The following is a 23,063-nucleotide window of genomic DNA, read 5'->3' as shown; positions in this document are numbered from 1 at the left end:
CCAAAACACCACAAAATAACCCCTCAAAAAACAAACCTCAAAGCCTAAGAAATTTGATCTTACAAAAGATCTCTAAACAAGAGCAGAAGTCACTTTTCCAAATTAAACAACTTCAGAATATATATATGTTACAAGATACCCAAAGGCACTGGTTTGCATTAGGGCCTAATTTCCAGCTAATTTAAAAATAAAACAAAACTTATTTTGAACATCTAGCAGCACAAAAGCAGCACCCAAAATCATTCACTTTTGTACCTTCTATAATATATCCCAAACCAGCCAGGCATGTTTTTCAAAAATTTGTAATAAAATAAAAGTGCTCTTGGAGGAGATCTATACAATTAAACAGCTGAGGTTTAACCCCTGAAAAATAGAGGCTTATAACACAAGTGCTGATAGACCGTTAACCATAGCATTGCTTGCAGTGGTTGCTGCTAGAATTATTTTCTTTTAAATAGTTGTAATGTAAGTAGTATTTTAAGCTCTTAACTGTAGCATAATGGTTGGGATTTGCTCTTTAATTCTTTTTTACTAGAAAGTTACAGCTAATTTAAAATAGCTGGTAGATACAGAAAGCATAAATATACAATAAGTTTAGACAGTGATTGTACTAAATGCAACAATACAAAGAAGCAAACAGGAACACAAATGGTAACACAATAAAACTGTATTACATTTGTGCTTCAAATATTACAATACATTATGTACAATAGTCCAAAATAAACATCTCATGCCAAATGACACAAAAAGGGGAAAAAAAAATAGCAAGCCCCCCAAAATAAAATAAAATAAAAATCCAGCAGTATGTACAGTTTACCTTTTTAATAAACATTCAACTCTGAACTGGAGCAATTTTCACTACATACATATGCAGTCCGCCTTTTATTCCACGCGACCATCCTGTCTCTCTATATCTACGCTATTCAGTAGGATCCTGTGTCATTTCTTATATACATGTTGAGCAAAAAAGATAAAAGAACATAGTGCTTTATATTCTTAACGACGTGGCGGCAGATCAGCGAACCTGGGGTGCGTAACCTTCTTTCATTAAACCCTCCTCATAATCTGTCTGGCACAGAATCATGTTGTTCTTTAGGAAAAATTTGTCTCCAACACAAAATCTGAAAATACAACAAAGAAAAGAAAAGGTAGTTTTACAATGGAACAATGTGCTCTTAAATCTAAAAAGTTGTACTGTAAGTGTTCGTAATTTTGTTGTACGGCCGATGCAGCATACATTTATTGTGTCTAGTGCAACATTCTGCAAAACAGTGCTTGAAAGCCCAGCTTTGGATTTGTGCTAAATATATTCTTTGCTTTCAATAAAATTTGGTGCATAAGAGTGTTTTTTGGTCCCTCAACCAAAGGCTTGACTGAAAGCCCACTGAAGTCTATGAGAGCCTTAGGTCAGGTCACACCTGCACAGATAAAACAGGATAATATCCAAGACCACGGGCTGAACGCAAAGTTAGTCTAATTCTTTACACAAATCAGAGAAAGGATGATATCATCATATGCTGTTGAATGCTTAACACACGGTTATGTATTACACAAATAGTAAATTATCATACTATATTCCAGCTGAACGTTCTTGCCAATAGCCACTAAATTCCAATGTCCTTTGAATCAAAACATTTTAATGTGTGTGTATATATAAGTACATCTATATATGTTTGTGTGTATACACACACACACGTAAGCATATGTAGACACACACATAAATAGGTTTACCTGTAGGACTCAACTGTACATTTAATTACTAAATAGCTGTAATTTCTTCCCACTTTGTGATACATCAGTCTACATATCCCAGTTTTCTAGTAAATGTTGCACAACTTCGTTGCCAAGAAAATAGTATTTTGTATTTTATTGTCTCAGAGGAGTAGAAAGCATGTTTACTCAACTATCTAGTTTCAAACTTAAGTAATTTCAATCTAAGAGATACGTGCATGATTATCAGGCTACTTATAAAAACAAAGAAGTGCTTTTTAACACATCTAGTGAACAACAAGGAGGGGCCTAGTATACAGAAAAAAGTTTCATTAATGACCGATTTTGCAGCAGGATTATATTCCTTTGTTTACGGCAAACTCTCCAGCTATAAAACATATCAGGAGTCCTTGCTTGCAGCATTCCAATTAAACTAAAGAGAGTAACCCAAATGAACCCCTTTGCATTGATGTGGATAAATGAAACCAGTTTCCATCAGCTAATTATGCATCTTACTATATAAAGTATTGTTTCATGTGTAACAGATTATAATGTTCTTTCCTGTATAATTTCCAAATGGGGACATCTTGGACACAATTAGGGTCAGAAATGAATGCTTGTGTTGTTTACGGTACATTTAACAACAGAGTAGCTATGGGAATAGCTGTATATGTATTTAATTGTAACAATTTAACCTTCAAATAGTGGTGCGTGCTGTAGTTGACCCAGTAAAACTTTGTATAATTACAGAAGGTGACCCTCATGACCTTTGCTAGTGGTCTCTCTTTATCAGATAGTCAATTTCTAATGATGTTCAAGCAGAAATCTTGGTGAATTGTCACAGATTAAATTGTGTATTGAAAGCAGCCCTTTAATGTTTTGTGAAGTTGGCGGTTTAAATGAGTAGCAGTTGGACTGATTTACATTTGTAAAGACTGGAATGCTAGACAAACAGTGAACCCATTTATTTTCCAACTGGGTAGCTTTGGAAATTTATCCTTATGCTAGCTAAACAGATAGAGAGAAAACAGTGCAATAAAAATGTGGATTGAAAAGAATTAGCTTTGCTCTTAAAGGAAAATTGGTTTGTCTATTTGTGGATTTTTTTCCTCTAGGATTACTGCTCGCTGCAGATGATGATTGAAAATACAGATTATGGAATGATCCTGAAATCTTTAAGTTATTTATGGTCAAGCCTATTTTATACAATTTACAGGTTTCCCCCAAACCCGCTATATGGGCTGTAAGCACCAGAAAAAATATTCTGAGTCGATATATTGAAAAGGAGTTTTATTGAAATGAACTAGTTCTCTTCAGGTTACTCTTGATTCTTCAAATATTCCCAAAATCAAACTGAACCCTAGTCTATCTTTTTGCCTGAAAAGTGGATGGATGTAACTGCAGCTCCCCAGATTAGATACAGAAGTCATACATAGGTTGCCTTTTCACATACACGTTCATTTTCCAGAAAAAAAGCATGTTTGACTTTAATTTATATTTTCTATTGCATGAGTATTTGCACTGGATGATAAAATAAAGAAGACACTGAAAACAATATCCGAGTGTGACGAATATATGACAATTGATGTTGATGGGGACAGGTCGCAGGAACTCGGTACAGAAAATGCAGGCTCCTAGTATTTGAAGAATATGAGTAAGCAGCAGGCTGTCACTCTTTGCGGGCCAGCCACTAGAGGGAGACATGATTACATCTGCTTGTCTAGCAGAATGCACTAAATCATTCAAATACTACTCTGGGGTCCCAGGGTAACAGAAGGATTATTTCCAGAATCAAACAGTTAGGAAGGAGAAAACAAAATGAAAGGAGAAAACAAACCCAGGGATAACTTGATTAAAATGTTTAAAATACATCATGAAGCAAAACTAACTTAAGCTGCAAAGCTTTTGATTTTTTTTTCTTTAAATGTTGGCTTCTTTCCTTCCAAGATGACAAAATCCTGTGTCACTATTTTATTTAATCTTTCAGCCCTAAAGACCTACCTTACCCGCCAACCTTATAATCTGCAGGGAGTGCACTGTCCTATTCTAGAAAGGAGCAGGGACATTTACACAAACTGCAGATTTGTTCCCATCACATTTTGCTTTTGCAATGTTATCTCCTTGACCTTAGTTAGGTGCCTACATACCTTTTGAAAATCTGGGCCTATGTGTACCATGTTAATCATATAGTTTTTTTTACGATTTCATATTTATACTCTTGAAGAGCATTCAGTAATTTTAAATACTAAGGCCCAAATTCTGTGCTGACTTACATGCTGTGGAACCTCAGTGACTAAATCATGTTTTCAGGGGCAAGGGCTAGTCTTGAATTTTCCCTTCAATATTATATCTGTGAACTGTATTTTGGTGACAACAGACTATCACCAAATGGAAGCTCAACTGACATTCAATGACACTTTGTACTAATACACTAGTAGGATATGAAAAGACTAATCGGTGGAGATAAGGTAAAAATCTCTTATCTCCCTTCCCCCCCCACCATGTTCCCAAACTGCTGATCTTATTTGACCCTCAAAAATAGGTTTGGTATCTTCTAGTTGAAACCGGACTGGAACAAAGTGCCAAAATCTCGTTAAATTTTCAGACCTATGGTTTAGCTAGATCAGCTAAGCATCTGAAGCCCCACATTTTGGAGATTCATTCATTCCTAGATGGGATTACATTATTTCCACTTTCATAGGACTCAACAGAAAGCATTCACATCTCCCTTTGGAAAAGAGGGGAAGGAGAAAGGGTGGAAATGGACTGCTGGTAAAGCAAAGGGTTTCTCCATTAATTGGTGTCTGCAAAATGAGGTAAGGTGTTTACTTCATCTCTGGCTATGTCTGGCAGATGGTAGTGGCTGGTGCTGTGCAACGTTTCTTTTCTAGAATCCGTGTACGTTTCACCTAATAAGCATGCAAAGGTGGGCAGGAAAATATAGTTTAGGCAGAACTAACATGACAGATTGGACTTACTGGCCATAAATTGACGATAATACTTTTGACATGTCTGTGATATTAGTGGAATGACCAATATAATTAACCTCCATCCTAAAACGCCTGTCATATTTTAAAATGGTAAAATGAAGGCCATTTATATCATAAAATGACCTCTGTTACCCCCTTGTTTGGAAACCGATGACATGCCTGGATCATCACAAGAAGTATAAAACTTGCATTCCAAGAAACAGCCATTTCATTTTCCAGAGCTGAGAGCTAAAGGGATCTCACAATTACCTGCCACCTGTACTGTAGCAGTCAATACAGGGTTCATGACAAGGCAGTGGGGACTTCTTAGGAGAAGGTAAGAAAAATGGCTTGGAACCAAGATGGCTCTGTTCACAGCGCCTCTGCTGCTGTGGCGCAAAGTACGAAACAGACTGTGGAAGCATTTAATAGGTTTATTCTAGGATCGGCAGCCATATGATCTCTCCATTAAGATACAAAACACCCTTAAACTTTTCCTTGCAGCCAATTACAGTTAGTCCCTTATTCTCCTCCCTCCCAATTTTTGTAAACGTTAATTGATCTGTCAGTGTATCTCTGATTAGTGCTTATGCACACATTTCAATAGAATAGTTTTTATTTTACCTCATAGTTCATTAATATATACCTATGGTTTGCTAATTTTAGGGTCCTGTCAAAAGACCTAAATGTCTAATCAAAGGCTAATACTGGCATTACATGCTTTCCTTGATAAGAATTGGTACAATATATATATCACATCACTCACTGCAGCCCAATAAAGCACACCTCTTTTTGCTATGCTTTTCAAAGATTATTAAAAGTTTGGTATGGAAAATCTTAAATTCATAAAAACACAAAAATGGCCATACAGGGTCAGACCAGTGGTCCATCTAGCCAAGTATCCTATCTTCCACCAGTGGCCCATGCCAGCTGCTTCAGAGGGAATGAAGAGAACATGGCACTTACTGAGTGATTCATCCTGTCATCCAGTCCCAGCTTCTGGCAATCAGAGGTTTAGGGTCACCCAGAGCATAGGGTTGGATCCGTGACCATCTTGGCTGATAGCAGTTGACAGACCTAGTCTCCATCAATTTATCCATTTCTTTTTTTGAAACCGGTTATACTTTTGGCCTTCACAACATTCCCTGGCAACAAGTTCCTCAGGTTGACTATGCACTGTGCGAGGAAGTACTTCCTTATGTTTGTTTTTAAATCTGCTGTCTGTAAATTTCACTGGGCGACCACTGATTCTTCATTACGTGAAGGGGCAAATAACACTTCCTTATTCACTTTCTCCACACCATTAATTATTTTATAAACCTCTATCATATCTGCCCTTAGTCTCCTCTTTTTCTAAAGCTGAACAGTCCCGGTCTTTTTAATCTCTCCTCACATGGAAGTTGTTCCATACCTGTAATCATTCTTGTTGCCCTTCTCTGTACTTTTTCCAATTCTAATATATCTTTTTTTGAGATGGGGAAATCAGAACTGCTCAGAGTATTCAAGGTATAGGTATACCACAGATTTATATAGTGGCATTATGATATTTTCTGTGTTATTCTCTATCCCTCTCCAAATGGTTCCCAATGTTCTTTTCTGTTAGGTTTCTTTCTTTCTTTCTTTCTTTCTTTCTTTTTTTTTTTGGCCTGCTTCTGCACATTGTTTTCAGAGAACTATCCATGATGAATCATGATCCGTTTGTAACTTTTTTTGCCACTGCTTTGCTTTGGACTTAACTATCTCGAGTAATTTTGCAAATTCTGCAAACTTTGCCACCTCATTGTTTACCCCCTTTTCAGATCATTTATGAACATGCTGAACAGACTGTCCCAGTACAGTTCCTTGGGAGACCCTACTATTTACTTCTCTCCACTGTGGAAACTGATTCGTACCCTTTCCCCTGTATCTTTTATCCAGTTACTGATCCACAAGAGAACCTTCCCTCAAGACTTTGCTTAAGAGCCTTTGGGGTGAGACCTTGTCAAAGCTTTTCTGAAAGTCCAAGTATATTAGATCAGTTGGATCACCCTTGTCCATGTGCTTGTTGAAAACCTAGAAGAATTCTAACAGTGTGGAGAGGCATGACTTCCCTTTACAAATGCTGTGTTAACTCTTCCCCAACAAATTGTGTTCATCTGTATATCTGATAATTCTGCTCTTTACTATAGTAAAATTTGCCTGGTATTGAAGCTAGACTTACTGGCCTGTAATTACCAGGATCACCTCTGGAGACTTTTTTTAAAAACTCAGCATTACATTAGCTACCAGACATCTGGTACAGAGGCTGATTTAAATGATAGGTTACATACCACAGTTAGTAGTTCTGCAATTTCATATTTGAGTTCCTTCAAAACTCTTGCATGAATACCATCTGGTCCTGTTATTTACTACTATTTACGGGGGGAGGGATAACTCAGTGGTTTGAGCATTGGCCTGCTAAACCCAGGGTTGTGAGTTCAATCCTTGAGGGAGCCATTTACGGATCTGGGACAAAAATTGAGGATTGGTCCTGCTTTGACCAGGGGGTTGGACTGGATGATCTCCTGAGGTCCCTTCCAACCCTGATATTCTATGATTCTATGAATTTATCAATTTGTTCAAAAATCTCCTCTACTATTGACACTTCAATCTGGGATAGTTCCTCAGATGTCACTTAAAAAGGATGGCTCAGGTGTGGGAATCTCCCTCACATCCTGTGCAATGAAGACTGATGTCAAGAATTCATTTAGCTTCTCCTCCACAATGGTCTTGTCTTCCTTGAGTGCTCCTTTAGCACCTCAATTATCCAGTTGCTACACTGATTGTTTTGCAGGCCTCCTGTTTCTGATGTACTTAAATATTTTTGCTGTTACTTTTCATGTCCTTTTGCTAGTTGCTCTTCAAATTCTTTTTTGGCCTGCCTAATTATATTTTTACACTTGACTTTCCTCAGTAAGATTTGACTTCCAATTTTTAAAGGATGTCCTTCTGCATCTAAAAGACTGTTGTACTCTAATTGTTTAGCCATTGTGGCTTTTTTGTTTTTGGTCCTCTTACTGATTTATTTAATTTGGGGTATACATTTAGTTTGAGCCTCTATTCTGGTGTTTTTAAATAGTTTTCATGCAGCTTGCAGGCATTTCATTCTTGTGATTGTTCCTTTTAATTTCAGATTAACCAGGACGAGCTGATCCAAGAAGCAGTCATTAATGGTGTCCAGAAATTTGATCTCTGCATCCCATCCTGACATGCCATGTACTCAGTAAATACTGGGATAGTTGAAATCCCCCATTATTATTATTGGGTTTTCTGGTTTTGTAATCGCCCCTGAGCATTTCACAATCACCATCACCATCCTGGTCAGGTAGTACATTCCTACTTCTAGTCTTTTTATTCAAGCATGGGATTTCTATCCACAGGTATTAAACTATCAGAGGGGTAGCCGTGTTAGTCTGGATCTGTAAAAGCGGCAAAGAGTCCCGTGGCACCTTATAGACTAACAGACCTATTGGAACATAAGCTTTCGTGGGAGCATAAGCTTTTCGTGGGATGCATCCGACGAAGTGGGTATTCACCCATGAAAGCTTATGCTCCAATATATCTGTTAGTCTAGAAGGTGCCACAGGACTCTTTGCCGCTTTTACAGGTATTAAACTGTATTCTAAAATAGTTGATGAATAACCTCACCATTCAGATCTTGTAGGAATCTAATGCTAGAGTTAAACATATACAAATCTAATATTATCATCCACATAAAATTATGTCTGCTAAAGAATAAAACAATTTTGTCATGTAGTGTAGGCCTTCTATATTTTTACAGGATGCCAGATGAAAGTGTTTCTAGACTGGGACTGGGACTGGAATGAAAGTTTGGCCAGACAAACTAAAGCCCAGTTGTTAAGATAAGGCGTATTTCCAAGAAAGAATAAAAGGAGAGAAGACAAGGTTTAATGTTCCTCGATGGTGGTGGTCAGATGGGAGTTTTAAACCATAGCCCAAATTGGTCCAGCAAGGTGGAGAGGAATTATCTAGGAGGTGATGAATGGGGTGGAGCCTATTGGGTCAGGCTGCTAGAAAATGAGACGAAAGAGGAAAAGGAGGAAGACATGCTCTGGGATGTATACGAACTGAATGCTGAGTGAGATCGGCAAGTTTAGCCCAGGGGGTCAAGCACGGACATGGATGAACCCAGGATGTAAGATTTTCTATTTAAACTTCAGTTACCACCTACTCTCTTTCTGCACACTTGTCAGAGTTTGAGAGAACATTAATCTGCAACATCAATCTTCGTCAGTTATTTATTTTAATTTGTTTTCTGTTTTCCATTATGACAATATTTGTTCTCTAGAAGCTACCCTGGATCAGCTGATGGGTTTGAGGCTATTGCTGAGAGAAGGAAAAGGATTTTTCTACTTGGGAGAAGAGGTTGAAAATGGTTGTGGGGAGCAAAGGGCAGCATCTGAACCATGTAAGTGACTACATCATAGTGACCACCATAGAATTCTTAGGGGAGGAAAGGTACCAAGAATTAACTCTCTGGTATGAAACTTCAGAAAGATGAATTTTTTAAAAAAATAGAGGAAACTAGTCACAGCAACCCAACGGTCAAAGGTGAAAAAAATAAAATTAAAATCTTCAGACCCAGAATGGAGATTACTTAGGCATACCATAAGAGACATACAGGAAACATCCATACCTCTCAAAAAATAAAAAGTAGCAAAGGCAGGAAGGAAAATGAAAGGAGAAATGGCAAGGTAAAAGATAGTTTGAATCAAACTTATCCTTCAAACTATGAAGATCTAGCTTAAGTGAAGTCAATAAAAACAAATAAGTAAAATAAATGGTAGTTCTCCTATCTAAGCGTGAATTTAGGGCCTGATCTAAAATATACTGAATCTAAGGGAGTCTTTCTATGTCTTCAATAAGCTTTGAATCAGGCCCTTGAAGAGAGAATAGTGAAGATATAAAAGCACCTAACAAGAATATATGGTCAAGCAGCCGAATTGCTGGGTCTTGTCCCTGGATGAGCTGGTCCCTAAGAGGGCTGGGACCCTGTGTCAGGCTTATCCTCCCTCCCCCAAAAAAGGGTCATGTGATGGAGAACATGTGTCTAAGAACCAGGCCTGCTGGGAGATATGATGGCAGCCCACGTTAAGTCACAACAGAGACTCCAGGGAGAGCCGACCGGGCTGTGCACGCTCCATTAAAGTGCAGGAAGAACAGCCAGGAAAGGGCCAGTGAGGACTAGGCTAAGTGACTCTCCAGAGTTCGTAAGAAGAGAGCCTGGGAAACAGACATGCAGAAAGCAGGAGTCTGCTTGAGGCAAGCCTGCACTCAGGGCATGAGCCAACCAGGAAAGATTTTGTGGGTGTTTTGACTTTTATGTTAATAAACCAGACTTCCAAAAGGGGAGAGCTATTGAGAAAACACATTGCAGGATGAAGTCTAAGTTGTTTAACCTGGGGAAGAAGGGGAAACCGAGTCAGGGCCCAGTGACACACTGGGTAGAACCCTGGTGGAGGTCTGATGGACTACCAGAAAATAAAGGGAACAGTTAAGGAGAATAAGGATATTGCAGATGAGTTAAATTGTTTCTTCACATCACTTTTTGGCACAGAGGATATTGTAGGAGAGACCTACTGTAGTCTTCTCAAGTAGTAAAGATGTATTTGAGTGTTAAAGAGAAGATGTTGGAATAAACTGACAAATTAAAGATCAACCAGGACTAGATTGTATAAAGCCAAAGAATTTAGGAATGAAGTGAGTGCCAAAAAATAATACTAATAATAATGAATGCCTTGACATGGAAATTAGCTACCTGAGCATAGCAAACATTGTACCTATTCTTAATGTCCCTTAGCACAGAAAAAACTTAACACCAGATTGCACCAAGGATCCACAGAATGTGGCTTAGTCTATTCATTAACGACCTGCAGAAGAGGATGAACAGTCAACCTACATTTGCAGATGACACAAAATTATTTAGGTTAGTTAAAGCTAAGGAAGACTGAGGAACTTCAGACAGACCTGACAAAGCTAAGCAAGCAGATGAAATTCAATGTTAACTAATGCAAATTTAAAGAAATAATTTAATCCACTCACCAACATTGCTGGGTTTTAAATTAACTATATTCACTTAGGAAAAAGACCTGTTAACAGCTAACAGCTTAATGGGAACCTCTTCCCAGTGCACAGCAGTAGCTGAACAATTAAAATGTTAGCAATATACCATTCTTCATATGTGCTATTAGTTATGTTCCAAGAGCACTCCAAATATGCTAAAGTCTGCCCTAAAGACGCAGACCCTGCCCGAAAGAGTTTACAATTAAAAGGGACAAAAACAGAGAGTGGGGAAAGGGATCTAATATATAAGCCGAGAGATAGTTGGCATGTTTTGTTAGCTCAATGTGTACGTGTGTGTGTTTAAAGAAAATATTGATCTCAACTCATTTCATGTAGGGATAGTAGTAGAAATGGGTCTTACTTGAATGAGAACAGTGGGTTTAGTGAGTCAGCTCAGGAATGATATTTCATACACAGGAGGCAAGCATAGGAAAAGGGAGAGAAGTATAATGGCTTTGTTGGCACAGAGCACATCTGTACAATTTATGAATTGTGTGAGATTATGAACTCTGTGTGTATCTTCACCAAGATACAAACTCCATTTTGAATGTGGGGCAAGCTGCTTTCTCTTTTGCCTTTTTACCTCCATATCGTACTGAAATTCCAACAGAGACTAATACAGGGCTGACTATAGAGGGTTGTTAACTGGGGATGTTCCTCTATTTAAATACAACCATCCTAGAAAATAGACTGGCTCCCACCCAGAAGAACTCATTTGTCAGGGGAGAGGTCACCTGGCAGGGGTCTAGGATCACCTGAGGAGGCTGATCTGGGAGTGGGAGTCACCTGACAAAGGGACTGGAAGGTTATAAAAAGGACAGGAGCTGATCTCTTTGGTGTCTTTGGCCATTTTCACCAACTCAAACAGAGAAAAGCTGCTGCAGCAACCTGATGGGATGAAGCGGAGGAAACCCTGCGTACTTGAACTCAGAAAGTCCCCTAAGGACCATTCAGGATGTATTTTTTCTTATGTGATCAGTACTCTCTGTGCTTTATCTGTTAAGAAAAGAGCAATGGTGGCTTAGACTCTCATGCAAAGTCTGTCTCTGTGTGTTAAGCATTACACCCACCACATGACTCTTTGAGGATGGAGTTTTGGGAGAGGATGCGTTTAAGCTAACGGGGCTATGGGTGGAGCCTGAGGAGTCAGCTCTGGTTCTAGTGGCTGGGCAGGGAACCATGTAATCACAATTCTCAGGTGGGGATATTAGACACAGGGTCTGCACCCCGAGAAGGAGCTCAGCGACTCCAACAGAGCAGCAATGCCTGGACTGTGTTCAAACTCCTGTAGCTTAAAACACACATGGTGTCAGTGGCTGGATCCCCTCAAACCAGTCTGGTGAGTGACCAAGAGGGGGTGCCTCACTACAGTTGTGACACACCCTCACCTGAAATTTGGTGTTTAAAGATGAGACAGAGGAAATATAAGGGGTTCTGAGATGGGCAGTGAAAATTATTGGAGATATGGAGATTGAAAAGAGGAAGAGGAAACAATGAAGCGTGATGATAAAGGTATACAAAATAACGAATGGTATCAGGAGGTCAATCCAGCACACCTTAACATAATACAAGAATGCAAGGAAATTGAAAAGAAATAAAATAACATTGATGTGATTCCTTTAATATGAAATACATAAGCAGCAGAACTCATTGCCACAAGATATCATTCAAGAGTTTAGTGGGATTAGAAATGTGTATGGATAATATCATAGAATATCAGGGTTGGAAGGGACCTCAGGAGGTCATCTAGTCCAACCCGCTGCTCAAAGCAGGACCAATCCCCAATTTTTGCCCCAGATCCCTAAATGGCCCCCTCAAGGATTGAACTCACAACCCTGGGTTTAGCAGGCCAGTGCTCAAACCACTGAGATATGCACATCTACAAATTAGAATTTATAAAAAAATAAAAAAGAGGTACAAATCATCATCCTTAAGATAGTCACAAATGTCAGGTGGTGAGGAACAAACATACTCTATGGGTAAGTTATTTTGTTGTTGTCCATTATTATTAAATATTTATATTACAATAGTACCCATAGACCACTATCAGGATTGTGCCCCATTGTGTTGTGAGGTTACAATATATGGAATTCTTCAAAATATCTTGGTACTGGCCACTGCTTTGACTAGATGGACCATGTGCCCACCAGGGATGGCAATCCATATGTTCTTAATCTAAGGCATGGATCAAGGATCCTTGATCCTTCTCATAAGACCTTCTACTTATGAGCAGAGGCGCTGGAACAATTTTTATAGTGGGGGATGCTGAGAGCCATTGAACCAAACCGTAAACCCTGTATATGATGGAAAACACTTCAAGCCCAGGGATGCTGCAGCACCCTCAACACCCCTAGTTCCAGCACCTATGCTTATGAGTATCAGCACTCAGGCCTGCAGCTTGCCCAAAGCACAGGAAAAGCCTAACCCCCCCCCCCACCAGATTGGAGGCTTAGAGATGACAGACCCACAACAACAACAACAAAGTGGATCCAAAAATATTACACCCCCCACTAAAACTCTTCATTTAAAAACCAGCAGGTAATATTCCTAATAGGAACCTAAATTGTCCAAGATCACCACTCTGATGCTTTTCATACTATGAAGACACACATTAGTTCACATTTATGGCAATAGGAAAATGATTATAATGATTATTGTTAATGTTTTGGGGGGTTATTTGGGGGGTTAAATTAAAATATACCACGTAAGTTGGAATCTTTTGTATTCAGGGTAACAAAAATTGTCTGCTTTGCTTGACTGATGAAGATTAGCTGACTTCTTGCATTAAAGAAGTTTGTCTTATATGGGCTGAAGTGACAAGACAATAACTAAGTGCTAATTGTGCATAACCAACACTAAAGATATGCAGCCCCATTATGGCATGTAATAAATGAAGCGAACAACAGAAATATATTAGGCACTTTAATAATGATACTAGAACAGTGGTTTGCAGCACTAGGGATGTGAAAGTTTTAGAATCTGAATTTAGGAGTGCGTGTGTCTTTCTTCAGTGGGTTCTACTGGTAGGGTAGACATTATTTCGAATACAGCCTTTTAGTTCTGTAGCAAGGTAAAATTGATACAGGATCTGTAAATAGCATTACAACCTATAATTACTTTGCATTATTATATCATTTAAGCTGCGGTTATTATTTGTCTGATATTTTAATTTCCATGCAACATGATGAAAAAGGTCAATTTAGCTTTTTTAGAGTGTAATTGTACGGTGCTGTACTTATTAGCAGTTGTACATTTTATGTTGCTCTGGGGATGTTGATTTTTAAATTACTACAATGCTATAGAATAATACACTGCAGTACAGGGTAAGTTAGCATGGCTTATTTAGGGCTAGATTTACATTTGGTGAATATCACATTAGAATATTATTGTAGTAATTTTTAGTTACTACCTAAGAAAGTTGTATCCTGAGTATTCTTCTTATGCAAATGTAAAAGAAATGTAAACTGTAAAATGTGATACTAAATGTAGGATTATATAATAATTGAGGCAGTGTAATATGTACATAAATTAGTACACGTGAATCAGTTCTTTAATTTCCAGCGGTGACATCCTGGCCCCATGGAAGTCAATGGCGAAATCCCTATTGACTTCCATGGGGCCAAGATTCCACCGCAATGACATAGGTTGAGATTTTCAAAGCACAGTATAGGATTTAGCTGCCCACTCTGAATGAAATGACTGGGAACTGTGTGACCAAATATCCTAATTGACTTTAAAAATCTCAACCATTGTGATTTTGCAGTTTTAAACCCCGATCCTGCAACATGTTCCACCTGGATGAATGTCAGTGGGGCTCTAAGTAGCTGCAGGCACATGCTCACACAGAACAAGTTTTGCAGGATCGGGGCCTTGGAGTGTTTATAATGTCACAAGAACGTGGTACATGATTCCAATATTGATTTACAAAGAACAGTGGAATGCAATGTCATGTAAATTCAAACGATGAGAGTTCTGTCAACAGAAAGAAATAGTATGTATTTTTAAAAGAAATTCAACTGACAAAACTGAGGATTTTTAAATAAAATTAACATAATAATGATAAATGGTACTGCTTTGCACTTTTCTACAGCAGAGGATCTTGGAGCACTTTATAAATATTAATTAATTAAGCTTGACAGGCACCCTTGTGAGTGAGCAGAAGTATCATTATCCTTGTTTACTGATGAGGGAACTGAGGCACAAAAAGTTTAAGTGACTTGCCCAAGGTCACACAGGTTGTCGGTGGCAATACTGAGAAAAGAATCCAGGTGCGACTTTCAGCCTTGTATTTCAACCCCTAGAGAATGCTTTCTCTCCATTAAACAAAAATATATACATCAGGGCTCAGTTAGTTTTAGCCTATGGAATTAAACCAAGAAGTCCTCTTACCTCTGATTACAAAGTTGACATGCAAAGCAGTCCAGGTGGTAAACATTTTCCTTGGCTCTCATCACCATCTCAAAAGCAGGTATGAGCTTACTGCAAGCAGCACAGTTTCCTGTAACACCAAATAACCTGAGGACACACAAAGGGAAGATATTCAAGGATAAGATTAAATGGTAGGGGGAAAAAATTATACCTCCATTTATTTTCTTGGGCTTTATAAAAATCTGTAATTGTCATTCAACTTCCCAGTGTACCATTCTTTGGAAAGGCTGGTATTTAGCAAAACAAGCGCACTCATGAAACAATCCCATTAGAAGCCACTTGCTGATAAAGTGTGAAAGCATTGGGAAGCTCTATAAACCAGTGCCACAATAATTCTGTGCCTTGCAAAGTAATTTTTATGCTGTTTTTATACATAAATATGCTTCTTTGGTACATACGTCACTGACCTTTCTTAATGGAAGAAACATCTTGTTCAAGCAAATGAGGAAATGACAAATACATTAGGAAAGTTACATAACCACATGCAAGCAGAGGTCAACCAGTTTGAAATATGGTAAGAATCTTTCTACTTGGACTGTACTGTAGAAAAGAGAGCCACATAACCTTGGCCTCACTGCTATTTATTATTAAAACACACTATAGCTAGAAAAGAAATAACACTTAAAAAAACCAATATTCTCTACATTTCTGACATCTAGTGCTAAAAGCTTTACCATTATTATTAAAAGAACATTTTATGAACAAGTCATTTAAATCGTCAGAAAGCATTAGCGGTTCACACACCTTACAACCCTTTACCATAGTTATAGCTATGATTATGTTATTCAGGTAGCACATTAAAGTAAATGAGGCTGTAAACTATATATAGCCACATCAGGAGTAGAGGAATAATATATTGTAAGAACAATTTGAAACGTCTGGTAAAAATGCCTAATATATTTTCAAAAAAACATTTTAAAGGATTTCTCTTTGTTAAAGATTTCTTGAAACTTTTCAAATGAGATCACGAGAAAAAAACCTACATGTATGCATGCTTTTGTAACATACGAGGATTATAATGAACAAGAAAAAAAATACTTTAGCTACACACACCAGCAATCTTTGAAACGAAGTTTTATTTAAACTACCTAATAGTTGTGATGGATTATTAAAAGTAATGCTCTGCCTGCGTATAGCAGTTAATGCTGTTTTTAACTATGAAGCAAACTAGATGAAAACGCCACATCTGCCAGTTCTCTTTTTTCCTCAATATCAGGCTGACAGCAGAAAAATATAATGGCTCTCAAGGGAACCACCAAATTAAAAGCAGTTCTAAACTAATGAATTCAAAGGTGCTCTGTATAAAATTCAGTTTGGTAACATAAAAATGAATGTACTTTTTTAATCACATCCTTCCATTTTACTGAATTTCACGAGTTACCAACAAACCTACTTAATTCCAATTCCTTATACCTTCTGCTTCCACTTAAGATGTACTTTTTGCATAAATACATGCATGTACTCTGCTCCTTGAAGTCCTTAGTATCTATGAATCTGTGTTTATTTTGAAGTTCTGAACCATTTTCCAATGATTGTCTGATGTGCTGGTTACCATTATTTTAAGAAGTTTTTTGAGATAACGAACACCACAGTTTAATCAGCAGCATTGTGTTACTCAGCTCCTATCAGATTATTCAAACCCATGTCAACTTTGTTTCTGTTAACTGTTAAAATTTATGATTAAAATTACATATACACCATGCTTTTTAATCCATGTTCCCTTTGTAAACATTCTATTCCAGCCTTAGGCCTAGCTCTACTGCGGATTTTCTGGGTGGGCTTCACTCAAACCTCAGTGCCTCATCTGTAAAATAGACCTAAAATCTACCTATTTCATAGGAATATTGTGAGGTTTAATACTTTGTGAAGACTGTTAAGATAGTCTGACCAAGGACCCAATTCTGCATTCCTTACACACTCACCTGGAGGTGAATGAGAGTTAGAGGTGTACAAGAAATACAGATCAGATAGCAAAAGGTGCTATGTAAGGGCCATAAGTGTAAAGAATTATGATACCGAACTACGCATTATTAAGAGGTTTCAGAGTAGCAGCCGTGTTAGTCTGTATCCGCAAAAGGAAAAGGAGTACTGTGGCACCTTAGAGACTAACAAATTAATAAGGCCCATTAATAAGGAAGTTATGCTTTAAGTGCCCAATACAGCAAAGCACTTTAGCACACCCTTAACTTTAAGCATATGAATAGTCCCATTCCCCTGAGATCCAATTCAGCGGGAACTCTCAAGACTTCAGTGAGACTACTCACACATTTAAAGTTAAGTGTGTGTTTAACTATTTTGAAGGATTGGGGATTAAGTGCATGTGGTGTTACTATTTACAGTCAAGTCTTTTTTGATATCAAACACTTTTGTGTAAGCCCGAGGTTCACTATAGTTTACACGCTGCAGTGCAACGAAACAATTTGGGACCATCATTTTGCATCCCTACCAATAGAAAATTGCTGGAATTCACTTTGTGTGGGTTTCATTGTACACTCCTTGGTCTAACTGCACCACATGGAAGCTGCTTCACTTTTAAGCACCAGACCTACTTATATATTTCAACTAAGCAAAGGAAAGGAAGCCTACTTTACATGAATTCTCCCCCCCCCCCCACAAACAAACTCACGTGAGATTAATATTAGCTGTGGTTCATTTTGGATAAAGCTGTTTATATGAAGAACATAGTCCCCCCCATTAATAATAAATAATAATAATAATAAAAACCCACAATGCCATTTTGAAATTCTGGACATAGTTTCCCCCAATTTCAATTGCTCTCGCTCCCTGAGCATTTATCAGCTACCTGATTAGAATTTGTTTCCACACAAACCATTGATCATCAGCCTATTACTAGGCAAATGACAGTTAATTACCCACTACATTAACCACTGGGACCTGAGACCTGCTTCTGCTGCCATCAGTCAACATGATAAATGTGGCAAGTTCAGTAATGCATGGCCAGCCCTGAGCTGCCTGCTATAGTGTGAACAACCCTCAATCTCACTTCCAGGCCCAGGAAAATCTATGGCAATCTGCATAATTACAAGCTCTGGGTTAATAACAGACAAATGATTTGTTGCATCTAAACAAAGTCCTTGGAATGGGCCTGGTCTCCTGTGGCTGCCTAGGCTGCTGTGCTGCCACTGGTGTACTTCTCTGTACAATGTGCTCAAAACAGATCTCCGCTGCTATATCCTTCCAATCTGTTGCCCTCCAATTTATGGATTCTGCATATGTGATTTTTAATCATTAAAGAACTCTTGAAGCAATATTATCTTAATTATGCTCTGCTGTAACCAGGGAATTAGGCTTCAGATAAAATTTTCTTCCTCTGTGCACTTTCCCTGCCTCGCTGGAGGCTCCATCAGTTTTCATCTACACCTGGACTCTGAAATCCTAATGATGAATTATTGCCCCTTTTCCTAAGAGGGCGAACCTTACACGGGAACGTTCTACTGAACTGTCAGCTCACAGACTGAGTGCGGAGATGCGGAAATCTGATCTAATTTACTGCAAAACGATGCATTTGTTAGACTTTCTCCTCAGTTTTGCCCAAGCATCAAGAGATCAGTCAACAGCCACCTTCGGGTATTCCTTTGTGTGAGAGCATGTACCAGACTCTCCAAATAATATAGTGTGTGTGTGTGTGGGGGGGGAGTTCCCCAGAAACTGGATACTGAAACAAGGTTTTACTTTATGAATTCAGAATTTTACTATTAAAAAGAAATTACTGTTTTCTAACAGTCTCCTAGTGCAAACTGATGCACGGCGAGAGACAGACTCCCAGGTCTGCTCCTGTTTATCCAAAGAATGTCATGTATTTATACCTCTGCTCCATTTTTACCCAAGGCTCATGTTCTTCTTCTCTACTGTTCTTAGAATGGTTAAGACTCAGCAGCCTCTCCCCCATTGGTGCTGGAACTAGCGGTACTGCTGCACTCTCTGGCTTAAAGTGGTTTCCATTATACAAAGGGTTTACAGTTTGGCTCAATGGCTCTTAAGCACCCCCATTATAAAAACTGTTCCAGCACTCCTGCTCTCTTCTATATTAAAATGTAGTTACACTGTGCTCTGGCTATCCCGAGGAGACATGATGTTGGTCCTTACCGATATCCCTTAGACTAGAGGATTTATTAGACAAGGCTAGCTTTTCTCTAGAATTTTTGAGCCATTCTCTCAAACTGTGTTTAAACTATATTTTAAGAAATTAAATACAGGTGTTGTAGCAATCATTGACTGCAAGCAAACAAACATTCATTTACAAAATACTGGAAGGATGTAGAGCATGGTGCACACAGGTGCTCAAAAAAACAAAACAAAAAACGAATGAAAGCCCAACCAGCACCACCACCACAAAAACAAACCCATAAGAAACAACATGATTATGTATCATAATATTGATTCTGCTTCGGCGGATTTCCTGAATAGGAACCTGAAGGTTAAGTACAGTGTTTAATTTGTAATCAGCCCCGCCGCAAATTAAGCACAACCCCATCCCACACATTCCATACACCCAACCGTGCCTAGCCCCCATGTGTCCTCCCATTCCACGTGCACTCCCTGACCTGCCTATGCCCATACACCCCCCAACCTACACCCCATCCCAAACACCCACCCCAAATATACCCCCACACCCTGTGTGATTGTCGTAGGGGGGCTGGTGCTTTGGTTTCCAAATGGGGCAGGGTACATGGAACAGCAGTGCGCTGCCCCCCCCCAATCATCCCCATCCCCATTGCTCTCTCAATGCTGGGAGGGGTGTAAGTTTTCCTTCCTACCTGATCCATTGTTTCTGTACAAAGGGGTTGCAGGCCCTGCCATCTAAGCCCGGATCGCTCTCCTCTCGGCCTGGATCGGGGCACCTGCCGGGGAGGAATCCCCTAACAGGGGAAGAACACTTCACCCCTCATGCAAGGGGGTCCAGGATCAGGCCCTGCTCCCACCTTCTCCTGGTGCAAGTCCCCTGCGAGCGTGTGGGCAAGGCAGTGGTGCTAGAAGCTGTGGGCGAAGGGGCTGCAGCCCCAGCACAGAAAGGATGCTCTGTGGCCAGCATTAGTCTCCTGCTGCCTGTGCTGGGGATCGGTAACTGACGTGGCAAGCCCAAACGTCCCAGGTAAGCCCTGGCACCAATTAAGCACTGCCTAGAGGTGCTGGGGCTATGACCTGCAAGCACTGGTTACCTCAGAGTTACGAACACCAAAGTTACTAACTGACAGGTCAACCACACACCTCATTTGGAACTGGAAGTATGCAATCAGGCAGCAGCAGAGACCAAAAAATAAATAAATGAAAGAAAAGAAAGAAAGAAGCAAATACAGTACAGGACTATGTTAAACATAAAGTACTAAAAAAAATAAAGGAAAAGTTTAAAGAAAAGATTTGACATGGTCAGGAAACGGTTTTTGTGCTTGTTTCATTTAAATCAAGATGGTTAAAAGCAACATTTTTCTTCTGCATAGTAAAGTTTCAAAGCTGAACTAACTCAATGTTCAGTTGTAAACTTTTGAAAAAACAACCATGTCTTGTTCAGAATTTTGAACATTTCAGGGCTACGAACATCCTCCATTCCCAAGGTGTTCGTAACTCTGAGATTCTACTGTAATTACACTGAATTTCACCACATTTCTAACTTAACTTGCATGTTAACCGTATTACATTTTCCTCATCATCAGGTAAATTACTTCCATGTATCCTAGGGTTTGTAGGAGGAAGTGAGGTCTGTGATATTAGCACAGTGCTAGTTGCCAGAAACTGAGTTTTAAGCTTGGCTCTGTCACTAACCCACTGAATGACCTTGGACAACTCTCTTAAACTGTCTCAATTTATCCATATGTTAAATGGAGACAGGACCTAATCCTCAGACTACACTATCCCCATAGGGGAGTTGTTTGAACAAACTTTGAGAGATAATACTTGGCACATTTAAAACACTTTATTATTCTACTGCGCAGAGAATGGGAAAACAGTACACCCCAAAATGTTAAATTTTACCATACACTGACTGAAATCAATGATCAACCACTCTTCTTGTATGCATGTGTCCAGCTCATTGACTCCAACAGAAGCTTCATGTATGTAACTAAAGGCAGAATTTGGCCTTTGGAAATATGTAGTCAGCACAATATGCTCTGTAGGAAAGCAAAAAAAAGTCATGTAAAAGAGCCTAAAAGTTAATCTACCTTCCTCTCATAATCCAAGGCTCTAGATTAAAAACATGTAAAAAAGTTTTTTTTTTAAAGAACATGTTATTTTTATATGATGAGGATGGTTTAAGGAATTAAGGGGAGATTTTCAAAGGATTCTACAGGATTTAGGAGCACAAGCCCGATTGATTTTCAATTGTACTCCTAAATCCCTTAGGCAATTTTGAAAATTTCCAACGTAAATTTTTACAGAAATTGAAGCAAGTAGATTTGCCATGTTTTTACAAGAGGTACAAAGTATTTCACTTTATCCATCCTCAGCTTCCTGGTACAGTTGTGTAAATGGTCACTATAGAATGAAAAGTACTTTTAGCAAAGGGGAAAAAGAAAACTCCTCCATGTTTTTACTGAAGTTAAGCCATGCATCATCCCTGGAGGTGAAGGAGGCAGAGTTCAAATTCAGCTTGCTTATTCACATATTGCCTGATTCAGCACCCACTGAAGCCAATGAAAAGACTCCCTGTGACCTGAACTGAATTGAGCTCTTAGATTTGAGCTGAACTTTACCCTAGTGATTAGCAATGGCTGTGAAAACAGGAAGACACTGAAAAAAAGGAAAGAGAGGAGCACTGGTGGAAGAATAGAAAGGGAAATAATGAAAACCTCTTGACAGTAGGTAAAAATTACCAGTTTTCAAACCCTTCCGGATTTATTTCTATCTGTGCCTATACTTACACTGACAAAACCAAAGCATTGTTCGATGGGGGTGGAAGTCAGGGGTATGGGAAGGGATGGTGCTATCCAGTTGCAAAATGGGTAGATCAGCAAGGTTACCACAGTTATATACATGTACGCAGCCTTAGGGCCAGATGTTAGGGGGACGGGGAGGAAAAAGTCTAGCATCATACACAGGGCCAGATTGTCATAAATGCTTAGCTCCAGCTTAGGCACTAAAGTAGATGGCTAGATTGTCAGAAGAACTCAGCATGTTGGGTACTAAATTATTTTGAAAAATCTGCCCTTAAGTGGCCTAGTCAAAGACGGTGGGTGCTAAGTCCCTTTTGAAATCCCTGGCCACAATTGTGGGCATGGAGCATTTGAAAAATCTGTCCCTTATAACGTAAGTGGGATGAAAGAGTGCTAAAATTACAGTCCCAAACCGTGCTACAGCTCTACTAAAATCCAAGGCTGTATCACTGTTTGCCTCGTTAAAAATGCTGTTAAAAAGGGGGCAGTTCTAGCTACACTGAAGGATTTAGCTGTGGTTTAAACATAGTGGAGGAGCTACAATGGGTAACTGAATCTCTCCCACCCCAACATCTTTTATTTTTACCTTTTAACAAGCCCAGGCATACAGTACATGGGATTCGGCCTTAGAATTGTGTTAATTTTCACAACACAATCGTTGAGTTGGAAGGTTTAGGGGTTTGGTTTCAGACTCAAAGCTCAGCTCAAGTTGCAGGGCATCTGTGCATCTCAGGATCAGTCCCATGGTTGGTGGGTTTTTTTAAGTGAACCTGGGATGATTTATGGTTGCATTTCAAAGCCACAGAAAAGTTGTTGGTGAAGGATGGTTATAGCCTCATAGCAGATTCACTGTGTTTTTTTGTTTAGTCTGCTGAGTTTGGCCCTGATCTTTTGACATTATGTACATGAATTATCTGTTTTGGCTTCAGTGGCACTATTTCTGAGCATAAAATTAAGCTTATAC

The 23,063-nt window shown here is 39.0% G+C and overlaps 1 protein-coding gene across 6 annotated transcripts in view; it reads right to left on the bottom strand.

The window, feature by feature from the left end:
* Positions 1-147: 147 nt before the first annotated feature.
* Positions 148-23,063, bottom strand: part of LMO3 (LIM domain only 3) — a 79,811-nt gene continuing 56,895 nt past the window's right edge. For all 6 annotated transcript variants that reach the window (XM_073329844.2, XM_073329823.1, XM_073329805.2 and 3 more), the window contains 2 exons: positions 15,171-15,296; positions 148-1,121 (listed from right to left, as the gene is read on the bottom strand). In XM_073329844.2, the coding sequence (XP_073185945.1) occupies positions 1,016-1,121; positions 15,171-15,296 (232 nt within the window). In that variant the 3' untranslated portion in view covers positions 148-1,015. The remainder of the gene's footprint in view (positions 1,122-15,170; positions 15,297-23,063) is intronic.

The sequence above is a fragment of the Lepidochelys kempii genome, chromosome 1, assembly GCF_965140285.1.
Source record: "Lepidochelys kempii isolate rLepKem1 chromosome 1, rLepKem1.hap1, whole genome shotgun sequence".
Taxonomy (NCBI): domain Eukaryota; kingdom Metazoa; phylum Chordata; order Testudines; family Cheloniidae; genus Lepidochelys; species Lepidochelys kempii.
Note: the sequence above shows the minus strand (reverse complement) of the source record. Positions and strands in the feature narration are given on the sequence as shown.